Source organism: Vanellus vanellus (assembly GCF_965231255.1).
Source record: "Vanellus vanellus genome assembly, chromosome: 5".
Lineage (NCBI taxonomy): Eukaryota > Metazoa > Chordata > Aves > Charadriiformes > Charadriidae > Vanellus > Vanellus vanellus.
Window position 1 is genome coordinate 45,234,787 of NC_138910.1, and position 15,352 is coordinate 45,250,138.

Consider the following 15,352-nt stretch of genomic DNA (forward strand, 5'->3'; position numbering starts at 1 on the left):
CAGCTGAAGTTCACACAAGGAGCCAGGACACATTTTGGGATGCTTCTTATAGGGCAGGCCAAGCAGGGTACACGACACAGGCCAAAAGGGATCAGCATCACCCATGGAAAACACACACTTCCAGGGTAGGAGGAAGGCAAGTCTATCAGTTAGACATGATCTGCAATGATTTCATGTGGCTTCTGTTGCATGCTGCAGCAGCAGTCTATAGCAGTTCACTGTACACATGGAAAAAACCCATTCTTTTAAGTCATTTTTCCAGTGGTGGGAATAAGCTCGTATTTCAATTAGTATTTTCCAAAACAAGATCCAGAAAAACTCAGTACTGTGTGAAAGTTTATTTATTCCAAAGCTAAATTTCTCACATAAAACATTGTCTGTGAACAGCAGCATCAGTCCTTATACAGATCTAAAACAGCCTTCTGAGTTCCAGGGCTTGGGGCCTTGAAGCATCTCAACAGAGCAATAGGGAATCTCTTTTCAGAGTTGTCAGAAAGGGGAGGGAAATGACAGAAAACAGATACACTGCCACTGGCACAATTTCTTAAATTCTCTTCTCACAAGAAGAGAAAAGGTGTCAGGACACTTCACAGGGAGCTTAATGTCTCCACAAAGATCTCACAGAATATCCTGCTCTCTGCAGGCTGCTTGCCAAGGAGCAGCTGCCACTGTCAGGAGAGAACTGCATTATTGCTGCAGACAGAAACCAGGACTGTTGGATTTAATAATCTGCTGAACTGCTTCCAAGGACTGAAGAGGCTGAGAGGTCATGTTAGTGATGTGCTCCTTTGCAGCCTGGAGCCCTCGCAGCAGCTCCAGTGTGCACGTTTGGTCACAGCTGACACCCTAGAGGGGTTTACCTTCTTCCTGCTGCCTCAGCCTCTTGGAGAGATGCTCGCTGATGGTCATGAGGGGGTTGGCTCTGTACCTGGGATTGGTGATGACCTCATGAAACCGAGCCACTTCCTCCTCTCTGAGGAAAGAAAAATAACACATAAATGCTAAGTGCCTCATGCAAAAGGAGCTAAGCAGATGATAAGAACAGAACTCATAAAGCAGTGGGTTTCTGTAGAGACGGAACGATCCTGGGTGTAAACCTCAGAAAGAAACAGTGCAAGAAATAAACCTAATTTACCCAAGAGCAAAGCTCAAATTACTGCCAACTTTGTGGAAGCCAGAGACTTGATCTCATGCCACAGAGACAGAAACAATCACATTAGTGTCCAGCATCACTTGAAAATGTTTTTTTAGAGCTTTTCCCTAGTATATCAGGAATAAGAGACTATGGGTATCTGGTAAATCACTAAGAATGAAAACTACTTCAGAGTGCACTAGCACAAAAGCAGATTCTGCTTTTGGGAGCTCAGCTACTGACCTTCTTTGTTGCTCAATGTAGAGCCTTGTTAATCCTATGTGCAACACGAATTAAACACCATGGGAGTAGCATGGGAGAATTAGCTTTGCATGCTTGGTCACAGCTGGTTGCTGAGGAAATGGTCTTATCTTAAAAAGCAAGCAAGCAGGGAAGAACAGAGCAGGAGGAGTGTTAAAAAAAAAAAGTAAGTTTTCACATAAGTCACATCCATTGCGACCTCCCCATCTTGCTCAGACAGACTGCCAGGCTCTCCACAGCCCAGCCAGGCACACATCTCCACATTCTCAATGGTTGTTGTGGATCAGCAAGCGCTCTTCAACTTGGAGTATGCAGCTAGTTCCCTCCCTAGTAGGGCCCTTCCGTGAGGACTGGAGAGAGAAGCCAAACCTGAAGCTTGGGTTGTGGCAGCTGGGACAATGGGGTGAGGCTTAGGAAACCTCCAGTACTAAAGAATGTCCTGGAAATAATAAACCTCAAAGACCTTCCTCTTAAGTTTTTCCCTCCCAAGAAGCACAGACTTCCCAGACCACTATGATAGGATACATGTCACTACTCAGTACATCTGTCCAGTTTTGTGCAGAGGAGAAGAGGGAGGCACACTGGCTTGCTGGTACAGAAGATCATGGTGAAGCTGTCTATTCAGATTTTTATCTGTATACAAGTCCCTCCTCAGGCAGTGTTCCTCACCCATGAGTTCCAGCACAATGAGACACTTACTGGTGGCACTCAAGGGCATGACCCTTGGGCTTCGGCAGAAAACCAAGGAGGGACTCATCCAGAAAGGCAGAACTGAGCAAGAAAGGCATCCCAGCACCAACACTGGCCAGTTTCAGACAGAGAAGCGTAGTCACAGAGTGTGCTAGAGAACAGTGCTGGGATCTGTAGACTGACTGTTCTCCTCAGCCTCAGTTTGAAGTTGAATGCTCAGAACTGACAGAAATCCTGGAAACAGGGATCACAGAAAGCAAACACTGCCAGATCACAGTGCTCAGCCCCAGAAGAGGTCTGCTGAGGGGAAATTAAGTTCTCGATGTCTCGTGGCAGTATAGAATATCCAACAGATTATACAGAGGAATAAGGAGTTGCCAGACCCTTAAGCAAGTCCAGGAATCATTCAAAAACATTTAGTGCTTCATTTTACAAGAAAAGGTTTGGCAGATACCAATGGATAGCTGTCCTCATAAGGGATGTACAGTGTGTGTTAGCATCCCAGAGGTGTTCCAGCAGAGCAGCTGTAGCTCCTGATGCTATGCAGAGTTCCAGGAGCTCCTCACCTACACAACCACAAGAGGCTTTCCTGAAGGGTATCAGCTAGAGCTACATGGGCCTGGTGTTATAAGAGACTGAGCCACAGCTGTATAGCTGGATGTTGCAGCTCCAACTCAGCAAGCTGAAACAAGGGACGCACCACCTAGTTGAGAACCACATTGTCCATACCACACAGAGGGACACAGTACAGACATAGTCACTTGGTGCAGCCAGATATGACAACTGTGGCCAGGAGGAACAAGATGACAGTTGGTGTGGGTTTGTCCTGAAACATACACAGGAGGGCCAAGACATCATTTCATTTTCAATGAGAGAGGGAAAGTGAACTCTTAAAAGAGCAAGTGCAGATTCCTGTGCTCTCTTCACTTAGCTGTTATATGAGACAGAAGTGGAAGCAGACTGAATCCATTTAAGAATTGACCAAGTCTGGTAGGGAGTAAGACAGAAGGACACACAAAAACATCCTGCACTTTGTAAAGGGGAAAATCAAAGCTGCCACCTCTTCTAGGGCTTTCAGATGTGCAAGACTGAAACGCTGGAACTGGTCACCTAGAGAGGTTGTGTGATCTCCATCCTTGGAGATATTCAAAAGCCATGTGGACGTGGTCCAACCAGCTCTAGGTGACCTTGCTTTAGCAGGGAGGTTGGACCAGCTGACCTCCAGAGATCACTTCCAGTCTCAACCATTCTGTAATGCTCAGCAGGGACTGGACACTCCGATAACTAGGTACTTACAAGAGCTGGCATTTCTGAGCTTGTTTCATTAGACAGAAGTCTGCTGGTTCTGCCTTTGCTTTTACATGGCTGCGGAGAGAAGAAACAAAAGAAGTGAGTGACTCTTATAGAGGAGTGGTAATTTAGCAATTGCTGTAGAGATGGAAAGAGTCCAGGGATTCTGCATCTGCCTTCCCAGAAAGTATAGGTAATTGTCCCGTATGGAAATTGTCCTGAAAGGCAATTATTTCCACAGCCAGACACTAATGGAGATGCAAACTCCTTCTACCACACACTGACAACAGTTCAGGACTCAGGACTGAATGGGCAGGAGGTAAATGCTTTATAGAAAAATTGGATCATTTAATTCTAGAACTGGTGATGAGCTGTACATCCCCAGATCACTTTCTGCTTATCACTAACCTGCAGGTCAAACCGATATTGTTGCTTAGAGAAAAGATCCCATTGAACTTCCCCTCACCACCAGGCACACATCACCTCTGCACATCTCATATTCCTTGCTAACATTCCCGAGTTCCAGCATCAGCAGACATCAGTTATAGACAGTTCTATGGTTACTCAGCAAGAAGAGGGAACTACCAGCCCTGCTTTGAGTCCTGTGGTGGGACCGCAGGGGTATAAGGTGTCATTTATATTTTAAGATAAAAGAATGGCAATATTCCTTTCTCCCTGTGAACACATATCCTCACCAAAGGCTTGCCAGTTTAAAAGTCAGCTGCAAACAGATTAGCTAAAGAGAAAGCACAACAACAGAGCTTCAGATTTTGCCACCAAACATAGGTTTTGAGGACCCATGAAGATGCAAGAAGATAGACTCATGGGAACGCAGGAAGGTGCACTGTGTGCAGCTGAGGCACAGTGGCAAGCATAGATCTGCACTCTCTGCACCCATTTCTTATTCCTGGCAAAGACCAAAGAGACCAGAGGTGTTATGCCATCCTTCACAGGATGCTGGAAGCATGAGGTGCCTGATCCCAAGCAGCAGCAGAGATTTACCAGAAAGCAAGCGCTAAGCCCAAGCAAGGGACATGCAGGAAGGGCAGTGACTGCTTTTGGAACTTGAAGTGCACAAGGGGAGTTGCTGGTAGAACTGGACATTAAGAAAAGGAGAAGAAACTTCCATTCTTCAGGATCACACAGATACAAACAGGAGAAGCAAGTGGGGAAGAGGGTCTGCCTCTGCGGAGCAGCTCCCCTCTAATTTGCCTTGGGGCTGAGCCCCAGCAAACAGCCCAAGGGGGAAAGAGGCTCTGCCTCCCACCCCTCTGTTGGGGGAGGGCTCAAGGAGGAATCTTCCCTTACTGGTGGGTGCTAGGTGCCAGGGCCTCCCCCACCCTGATCTGCCACAGAGCCCTTCAGGTTTGTCAAGGTTAGGAAACATGACTGTCTCTCACTTTCTCTTCAAGACAGCAGGATCTGGTCTTTTGTTGGCAGTGTTACAGTGACCTCCTCTTCCTATTTCCTTCTCTGACCCACTACCCTCCATCCTTTTATTCTGTATTTTTTTCCCCATTCTTCCTTTCCTCCTCCTTCCTTGCCTCATGTTCCTTCACCCCACTCACTTTCATCATCCCTCTCCACTAGATCAGCTCCTGATCCATTTCCTCATCTCTCTCTCTCCCCATCCTGGCCCATTTTACTTTTTCTCAGGGGGGATCCTAGTGGACCCAAGCTGCTGAGGGCTGCTCTCACCACTGCCCCCATCACATCTGATTTACCCTCAGCCCAGCACAGTGTGCCTTGGTGTTAAAGATCCCTGCCAACCCAGACAAACCCAAACAGCGTGGATGCATGTCAGCACAGAGACTGTGCAGGAAACAGCAGCCAGGCAGATCGATGCCTGTGCGCTGCTGCTCCTGTACCCTTCAATCTCTCTTGAGGTCACCCCAGCACTGCCAGTGTTACACAACAGGCCTAAGTGCTCACAAGGAACAGCGATCAGCAAGAGCAGACAAACAGCTACAGGGGTTCGAGCAGCTCCTGTCACACTGCTGTGTCTACTGATACTGCAAGACACAGAAAGAGCAGGAAGTATCTCTACTCTCTTCATGTTCATTGTCTACCTTGACTTCAGCAAGGCTTTTGGCATAGTCTCCCATAACATCCTTGCAGGTAAGCTTAGGAAGTGTGGGTTAGATGAGTGGAGAGTGAGGTGGATTGGGAACTGGCTGAATGGCAAAGCTCAGAGGGTTGTGATCAGTGGCGCAGAGTTTAGATGGAGGCCTGTAGCTAGCAGTGTTCCCCAGGGGTCAGTACTGGGCCCAGTCTTGTTCAATATATTCATCAGCAACCTGGTGAGAGGACAGAGTGTACCCTCAGCAAGTTTGCTGATGACACAAAACTGGGAGGAGTGGCTGACACACCAGAGGTCTGTGCTGCCATTAACTGAGACCTGGACAGGCTAGAGAGTTGGGTGGAGAGGAACCTAATGAAATTCAACAAGGCCAAGTGTAGGGTCCTGCACCTGGGGAGGAATAGCACCATACACTAGTACAGGTTAGGGGCTGACCTGCTGGAAAGCAGCTCTGCAGAGAGAGACCTGGGAGTCCTGGTGGACAAGTTGACCATGAGCCAGCAATGTGCCCTTGTGGCCAAGACAGCCAATGGTCTCCTGGAGTGCATCAAGAAGTGTGGCCAGCACGTCAAGGGAGGTTATCCTCCCCCTCTACTCTGTCCTGATGAGGCCACATCTGGAGTACTGTGTCCAGTTCTGGGCTCTCCAGTTCAAGAAGACAGGGAACTACTGGAGAGAGTCCAGTGGAGGGCTACGAAGATGATCAAGGGAATGGAGCACCTCTCTTATGAAGAAAGGCTGAGAGTCCTGGGTCTCTGAAGCCTGGAGATTAGAAGACTGAGGGCATCTCATCAATGCTTATAAATATCTAAAGGGTGGGTGTCAAGAGGATGGGACCAGACTCTTTTCAGTGGTGCTTGGCAAGAGGACAAGGGGCAATGGGCACAAACTGGAACACAAGAAATTCCATCTCAACATGAGGAAAAACTTCGTTACTTTGAGGGTAACAGAGCACTGGAATAGGCTGCCCAGAGAAGTTGTGGAGTCTCCTTCTCTGGAGATATTCAAAACCTGTGTGGATGTGTTCCTGTACAACCTGCTCTGGGTGAACCTGCTTTGGCAGGGGCGTGGACTAGATGATCTCCGAAAGTCCGTTCCAACCCCTACCATTCTGTGATTCTGTGTTCACTGCTTGGCACAGGAACAATTTCTTGTCCCAGTTTGCCTGGAGCACTCACAGAGAAATCCTTTCTCAAGTTGGATGGGAACCCACGGTCACCAGAGCAGGGGCATGCCAAGTGTGCCACCAAGTCGCCATGGCAGTCCCTTCAAAGATGAGTAGCTCTGCAGAGGGTGATAATGCTTAAAGGAAAGCCTTTATAGAGTACATTCTGGGCCATACCAGATCACGTTCCCCAGAGGCTGTGCCTCTTGGGACAGCTTCCTCTGCAGCACAACACAAGGGCGCAGGGCTGCTTCAGGCTGTGCAAGCCCACTTTTGCTTTCAGCCACCCCACTATTTTAAACGGCTGGGTGCTTCTGAAGGCTTTCTGGTTCCACTCAAGAGCTCTGCCCCACTGGTCTGGCAGGTTTGAAAGGCTGCTGCCTGCTCACTTGGATGGTGTTAGTGGCCCTGTTTCATTACACTTCATTGCCTTCATTCATAATAAAACAGAATAAAAACCTCACTGTAATGCTCTCTTACCCAGCAGGAGATCAAATTCCTGGAGAATCTAATCTTTTATTAATAATGCTGACAAATCACCAGAGTATTACCCTTCATTTATGTAATGATTCAAATCCTATAAAAGCTTCCTCTGATTATTTCAAACATGTACACACATCCTCATGCAGTACAGGAAGACACAAGTCAACAAAGGGAAGAAGAGCGCTGTATCTCCTCCATGCCAGTACTAAGGGGGACTGCTTTTTGGTTGGCGTGTCCCAGGCAATCTGGGTGACATCAGTTAATGCCAAGCTCCCACCTCTGTTTGCTGACAGCAGATGGTGCTGGCCAATCCCAAAATTCTCAGCCAGGGCTGGGCTATCTAGACACCAGAGCCTTGCAGCCCAAGTGAAAACAGAGCCCGAGCATGAGCTCAGGCTTCCAGAATGAGAGAAGGGATGCCACGCTCCCACAGGAGGTCTGGCTTTGGAGAAGAAGGGAGCTGACAGCGCTTCTCTGAGGATGTCAGGCTAGAGATTCATGCAAGAACACCGAATGTTTCCATATGTACCACACATCCTCTGCCGTGAAGTGTACTACAGAAGAGAAGTGTGATTGCCCTGAGTCAACTGGAAAGATCATTTTGGCCAGTGTTCTGCCTTGAAGCAGCCTGCTGCAGATGGCCAGAGAGGGATAAGACCAAGGCAAGTGTATAGCCACATCCTCTCCAGTATTTGCAGCTCAGAGACCTTATGCCTGCTGCAGTTTCTATACATGCAGTAACCCTCTATGGAGCTCTCCTCACTGGATTTGTCAGGTCTCACCTGAACCCACAGGCTTCCCTCAGCCATGACATCCTGCAATCAGGAGCTGTGCATAGTACAGTTTGCACTGAACCGGTTACTAGCTAGCTATATTTGATGTCCTTTATTTCTCATACTGGGAAAGAAGACAAACTACTTCCTCACCACATCACACTTGATTTTATAGACTATTACATTCCCAAGCCTCTTTTCCTCTATCTCCTGTCCAGGCTGAGAACTCCCCAGCTCACTTAGTCACCGCTTGCACAGAAGCTGTGCCAGATCCTCTACCATCATCTGTATCAGACGTCTCTGAGCCTTTTCCAGTTCTACTCTATCTTTTGAGCTGGTCCAGAATTGTAGGCTGCAGCAACACCATGTATTTGTACTAAATTATGCAGCTACCCAGGAAAGTAATCCCTAAAGGAAGAACCCTACCTGTCCTCCCTCCCCTAGATGTACTTTCTGCAAGCCACTCTCCTGAATAGCAGGGGCTCAGCCACCAAGGGGGCTGGGGGAAAATGGTGAGGGGGAATGACTCCTGAACACAACCTGGAGTCAGATGCCACATCTGGTTGTGGCACATCATCACAGAAAGAGGGCAAAGCCACCTGTTCAAGCTCAGGCCAAGCCCTGGCCCAGAACTCCATCCAATCAAACCTCAGTGCTCTGCAAGACTTGAAACTCTGGGTATATTTTTGCTGTTCATTCCCACTGAAAGAGAGGGTGGGGTGACTGAATGGCTGCATAAAGAAAAATAAATGCTATTCAAAGAATTAGAAGGCAAGTTAAGGAAGGAAATATTTTCCCAGGCTTAGATGCAAGGTTCATAGCTGCTGCTTGTCTGAAGAGTGGCTTTCCAGAAGTGCAGGGAACTGCCAACTCAGACATTCTCTGTAAGCTGATGTCCCACCTGGGTCACAGTTTATTTCTGGGGCATCCGGCAACTCACAAGAGGGTTCATGGTATCTCCAACCTTGATCTGCAACCAAAGAAGAGGATGCTTTGCCAGACAGCCGCCTTCTTGGCTGTTCTCTAATCCAAATGCTTTTTTAATACAGTCAAAACAAGTTTCTAGTTCCAACCCCTACTGAGCAACTGGAGAGGAGGGACAAGTGTTTCTGCAGCATGCAGAGCACTTTTATTCTGCACTGAGGGATGCAAAAGCAGCTGCAACACTGATGGTCAGGCAGAGACGTGGGTTTCAGAGGATCAGAAATAGCCCTTCTCTTTCAGTACAATAAAGGGAATGGAAACACCATCTTTCTGTTCTTATCTTGTCCACATTGCAAGCCAATGGGGTGAACAAAGAGTCTGGTCAGAGTGTAAAGCTCTGCCCAAAGGGCTTGAACTGCCTCAGGAGAAACACTGGAGATCTGGAAGGACAGAATGGCAAGCTGCAACACCTCAAGTCCAGATTCTCAGGTGAGCTCAGCAGCATTACACTCTGGACACTTGTCTGTCACTCCTGCAACTCCCAGGACATCTGGTTGCTCCCAGCCTGTCTCATGACAAGCCTCATCCGAGCAATACAGTTGCCCTCATAGCTGTCGATTCAGAAGACACATCCAAGCTTTTTTCTTGCGGTGAGTGAAGCATGGGAAGAGGCAAAATGGAGTTGAGAATGAGGCCCTGTTCTCCTCACCATTGGCACCAAGCTTGCATTGCCTGTAGTGACAAACTGAACTGAAGGGCACTTCATCCTGCAGGAAGAAGGAAAATACACAGCCACCTCTAAATCACACATACCTCTTGGGTGGCTTCCTGCCCCTGCCACTTGTGGTCAGGTCGGAGAGCTCAGGTAGGGCTTCCATCAACGGCTGCATGTCTCCCACCACAGGTGTTGCTTTCCGCTTTGCTTCGGCTTTTTGCTTCTGCTTGGCTAGCTTCACACTTTCTATTTCTGAGTCAGAAACAAGACATTACTGGAGGAAGGGGAAGTGTTTGTAAGAGATAACCCTGAGCTAAGAAGTTCATAGGCTGCTTCACTATCTATAGGGACAAGAAGCCAGAAGTGATTTAAACCAGGGAAAGACTGAAAATAATGCAGCTGGGTAGTTCCCTCCCTTGCTGTACTTGCTTATAACTATATACATCTCTACTGACATTTGCAATGGGAAGTGAAATCCCCAGACTGATTTTGTCTGAACTGTTTCCATGCTTTGCACTGTTCATTGCTCACAGCAACATGGCACAGGAGTCCCAGGGTGGAAAAAACCACACTGACCTTGCACCAAATTAGGAGAGAGAAACAAGAGGGGAAGGGACAAACGAAATACAGTCAGCTCCACATGCGGCATTGAACTGTTACAGTCCCATCTCTGCTTTGCTGATAGGACAAAACAATGGTCTCCTAGCAGAGGCACAAAAGATGGACTTAATTTCAGTTGTTTACTTGGTTTGGAGCAAGTCAAGATCTCACTCAGTCTGGAGCTCAAGCAGTCAGATGCCGGATAAACTAGGCCCTTAGAAAAGCACAGCACCAAGTGGCACACACAGAGGCAACCGGCTTTTCCTCGAGACCACGTTTACCAGCCTCCCTGCAGCAGCTCTGAGCAAGACTGTAGGAATAATAAGGCTCCACAAGTGTTATGGCAGTCTCCCTTCTTGGCCATGGGAGGTAGGCATTGCAAGCTGCAGGCTTCTGCCTCAGTCCTTGAAGCTCCCTGGTGTAGAAAGAGATCCCACAGCTGCCCAAGCCTTACAGAGCCAGCAACCTCCAGGGCAAGCCCTAGCAGAACATGTTCTCCTCCAGGTCAGCCCACAAAAGGCCAGCACTGCTACAAGCCTCCAGCTGAGCTCCAAGATGCCCCACTCTGTCCCAGAAGTCCCTTGATGATGCCACCAGAAACAGCTGGAGGTCAGCAGGATCCATGAGTTCCTTTTCCTTCTGCCAGGTGATCGCTGGGCCTGGAAACCCATTGCATTGCCTTGACACCCACCTTGCAGAGGCTGCAGCGCAAGAGCAGGCTTCTGCTTATTGCCTTGTACAATGAGTGTATTGCAAGGACAAGCCTCTGCACATGACGGAGCGCGGTGCCAGCAGCCATCATGGGGCCAAGCTAGTGACACAAGGAGTCCAACAGCTTCCAACGCAGCATGACCACAGAAGTAGGACTAAATCAGCACAAGTATTTTTGGTCAGAACACGAAAGCAGCCAGTCCCACTTACAGACCACAGCCAAGATGCCACCTGTAATTCTGGGTCTAATCCTGCTGACCACATTCAAGAAAGCAGAACTCAAATTCACCGGCTAGCCACTGGCTCCTTTAGTATCTTTGTTTTATTCACTCCCCAACTCAGCTGAGTTGAAAAGCAACAGTTTTTCATGAACTGCAATTTTGCTGTACATGGATGTTAATGACAAATCTGGACTGTAAATGCTTCTCCTCACAGCAATCCCTGCCAAGAACACAGCTTTCTGTTCTGCATCACTTCTTTTTTTGGTCTGGCTTTATGAAGCTGACTACTTCAGTGCTTTCATAAACAGTATGTGCTCAAAATTTTCAGACACCTGATTCTGTGCAAACATCCCAAATTCTTTTCCTATGAAGTCTTGCTCGTCTGAGGAGCCATGCGATATATGTATTTTTAAATGTGCATACTTTTAATGTCTGAAGCATTGCATATTTTTTTTCCCTCTCTAGTATCTCATGAGATGATTTATTGGAATGGAAGCAATCTCCAAGTTTTGCATTTGCACTACAGGGCTGAATGTTATTTCCCAGGGTCTTGGCATCCAGTGTCACAAAAGCAGCCCTGGGACAAGAAGAAACAACAAACTCCTGGGAAGACTTAGGAAAATAGAGATGTAATGATAAGAACTTCAGCAGTACAAATTGGGTTCTGTTTTGGGGGTGAGGGAAGCAGGCAAAGACAGCAAAACCCACAAAGAATTGGCAGTTACCTGCATCAGATGAAAATCAACGTGTTTCAGTTGACTGCAGCTCTTTATGGTCACAATGTTAGAATACCAAGTTTCATTTAAAAATCGCCATCTCTGGAAATAGCAGTTTGTTTCACTCTATCAGCTAATAATAATAATATCAGTTTCTTTATTGATGTTTATATAGGCTCTTTCCAGCTATTCCATTTTTCTCAATAACAAGCTGCACACCTGGTACTAACACTTGCTGACTTTTCTTACAGAAATTCCCAGGTGCTTGCTACCCTTAGCAAAGCATTTGCTAGGGAATGCTGGTATTTGCCAACTGGCCACAAGTTTAATGGGGCAGTTAAGACAGCCAGCAATTTAGGTACTTCTGTATCTGTAGAGCACTTCTAATACCTAGTATCTTCTAAGACACAGATAATTCGGCCTGAAGTTTTCTATCTTGGTGTTCTCCCCAAAGCAAAGCCTCTGCATTTCATTTGTATGGTCTCAGCTTAGTAACTTCAGAGCCAAGACAGGAGGAAAGAGGCCACGGCAGCACCAAAATAACATACGTGATCTTGAGAAAGACTGATGCTACAAAGGCATATATGCTGGAGAGCAAGATTAAGAGAGTGTAGGGATCCTGCTTCTGGGCTTTTCCAAAGCAACCTTGACTATGGGAGCAGTGCTGTCACCCAACTTCAGGAGCATGCCCTCTGTTTCTTGCAGAAGACACAAGTCCCATGTATGGCTTTTACTGTGGATTCTGTCATAAAATGCTGCTGAGGACATGCCTTCCTCCACAGCACCTGGTACCAGTCAGGGTATCAGGGGACGGAAAGCTCAGCTGTCCCCTCCTTTTTTCACACAATAGTATCAGACAAGGAGAGACCTTTAGGAGCACAGACATTGCAGCCAGCAGGCCATACATTAGGACTAGCACAGCTGTCTATGCTTTGTTGCCAACAGGGACACCAAGGGTTGCAGATGTCAAAGACACTTGTAAGTTGTTTGTTGGTGATAGGGAGGAGGTTTCCTTCAGACTCATTGTGTTAAATTAGCAGCTTTTTATGTTAAGAGGAGCCAGAGACACCTTCACTGTGACTGGTGAAATCACAGGTTGATGGACTTGACCTCAGAGCTCAGAAGCAGAGAGCATATGGTGCAGCAGAAAGCCACATCCCTCAGCCCCAAACACAGTCTGTCAGCAACTCTGTTGGGCCGGAAGGTGTTAAGGGAAAAGCCTGTCCCAAGAGCAGCACCAAGTGGCAAGAGGAATCCCTCTTGTATACCAGGTAGCACAGCATTGTCTCTTACTGTGCTGAGATACCTGATGCAAAAATACAGACACTTCCCACAGGAAACAGAAGCATTTCTGCCATGCACTGGTTTTGCTTAGCTCATATTTCACAGCCTCAAGAAAGGCCAGACTGTCTGGTAAGCAGGTTCACTGACTTGTGGCACGTGGGAAAGAGCAGTAACACAACCAGCAGCGTCCAGAGACCTCCCTTACTGAAGGGCAGGAGGGCCCACTGCGGGCTTTCACCACAGAGGCTTGGGATTAGCTGGTGGCTGCATGGGGCTCAGCTCCAGGCTGTCCTAGTGTCCCCACAGCTCCTCAGGGAAGAGGAGCTCCACTATACAGCTAGCCATATCTGTACCAGAGCTTTAAAAGATAGAGAAATATGCTAACCCTACATGGGCACAGTGTCTTATCTGGATAAATAAAGATTTTATGTAGTTACTTACATTACTTGTGGAGAAGATCAAAAGTAGGTTTGGGGCAATGACTCAAACTCAGGGCTAAACACTGAGAAACAATACCTGGGACTTTTACCCTGTGTGCTGGGGAGCAGATGTGAAGGCTTCTGAGAAGCACTCAGCCTCCCCCAGCATTGCCCAACGCTCCCACCCACACCCATGTACAGAAACATCCAACAGAGCCATGCTTTGTGATGCCCATGATACCACCATACTTCAGAGTACTTACTCTGTAGCCATCTTTCTTTACTCAGCTTCATTTTTTCTTTTTTGGAAAGAACCGTTTTTTCTTCTAAACCTAGAGGAGAAGAAAGACATGAGATGGAACCTGGTTCCTGTATGCAGATTCAGTGCTGGACACTTCCCAAAGATAGCAGAGTCTGTAATATTTGTTCAATCCTTGATGCTTTTGAACTTGCTGACAGGTCAGGCAGGCTGCAGGTAGGCCAGGGACTACACCACACCAACTTTTAGCCGAACAAATCAAACCGGGCTCACTGTTGGTTAAGAAATAAGAAATGGGCAAGTAGTTCAGATGCTCAGCACCATAGGCTCTGCTTTCTCAGGCCAGGTAGCTCTTTGAGAAAAGGATTTTGAGAGACCCTTGCCCCGTGTCCTGCACTCCTGCATGAACCTAGCCTGGGAACTGGCATCTTCTTCTTTAGACTAGCCACAAGTCATGGGAGGACCTACAGGTTCCAGAACTGGGAGCAAGAAGCAAGTTTTAATCTGAAAATATGCAGGCTGATAAAGCCAAGAAGAAGAAAAACATGGGCTGCAGACATGTGCAAGGGTAGGAGGGGGAATGGCAACCTGACATGGCTATTGGCATCTGCCCGCTCATGGCAGGCAGGGGAAGCACTGAAAAGGGTCTGAAATACCCAGATCCGTGGCAGCCCTAAGGAGCAGCTAATTACTAACAGCTTGTAAAAACAGCTAGTACCTACTATATACCAAACTCAGTATTTGGAAACTAGCTGTTGACCATTATATGCAATATGAAGTAAAATAACGTCACAAATATTTTTACTGCAGACACTGTAAAATTTTATCTCATCTCTGGTGTTTAAAACAAAATTGACTTTATTTAACTTTCCTCCTGAAATGTGCTGGGAATCCTGCTACAGGAATGCCAATGGAGGAACAAGCTCCCCAAAGACCACTCCTCTCACCTTAGGTTCTTCTTAAGCCTAGAAAAGAAAAAATACCCTTTTTCTCCCTAGAAGAAAATGGAATTCAATGCAACTCTAAAAACTCACTGAGGACAACTTCTCTGAAGTTGCAAATCTTTCAGGATGACTTAAATGAAAGCAGGATCATAATTTAGTAATTTAAATGCCTTAAGATAAGAACAAGCCTGATGGGGCTGGAGAGACTTGTCCATAAAGCCAACAACCACCACCATGTTTTGAGTTTTAAGAGGACATGGAGAACGAAGCTGTAGCTTTCACTGCCTCACATCCCAGAAAAATATGTTACTGCAGTCAATGCACCCTAGAAGTGAGAAATAAAACCACGCCTAGACGCTATCACTTATTTACAAAGCTCAGAGATGTCTTGAAGGGTTTGTATGTGACTCATGCTGCTATCCATTATTCCATCTCCCACATAAAGCACCAATGCATGGGGACCCTGGCCAGCAGGACAGTCCCACTGGGATGTGGGGCCAGGAAATAGGAGGGACAAACATCTAATCATGTTAAGAGCAAATTTCCTCAATCTGTTTGCTGTGGTAGTAAAGCAGATGCTAAAAAAACTAATTGCATGTTCCAATAACCAACTCCCAGACACCCTCACCCCCGATCACCCTGTATTTCTGCAGTTTCAGGGGAAAAAAAAAAGATGAATCATGAG

At 47.1% G+C, this 15,352-nt stretch overlaps 1 protein-coding gene across 1 annotated transcript in view; it reads right to left on the reverse strand.

The window, feature by feature from the left end:
• Positions 1-333: 333 nt before the first annotated feature.
• SLX9 (SLX9 ribosome biogenesis factor) overlaps positions 334-15,352 on the reverse strand; it is a gene marked incomplete at its 5' end in the record, with an annotated part of 58,920 nt that continues 43,901 nt past the window's right edge. Inside the window, 4 exons of the mRNA XM_082483859.1 lie at positions 334-973; positions 3,380-3,448; positions 9,612-9,765; positions 13,728-13,796. Coding sequence (XP_082339985.1) covers positions 847-973; positions 3,380-3,448; positions 9,612-9,765; positions 13,728-13,796 — 419 coding nt within the window. The 3' untranslated portion in view covers positions 334-846. The remainder of the gene's footprint in view (positions 974-3,379; positions 3,449-9,611; positions 9,766-13,727; positions 13,797-15,352) is intronic.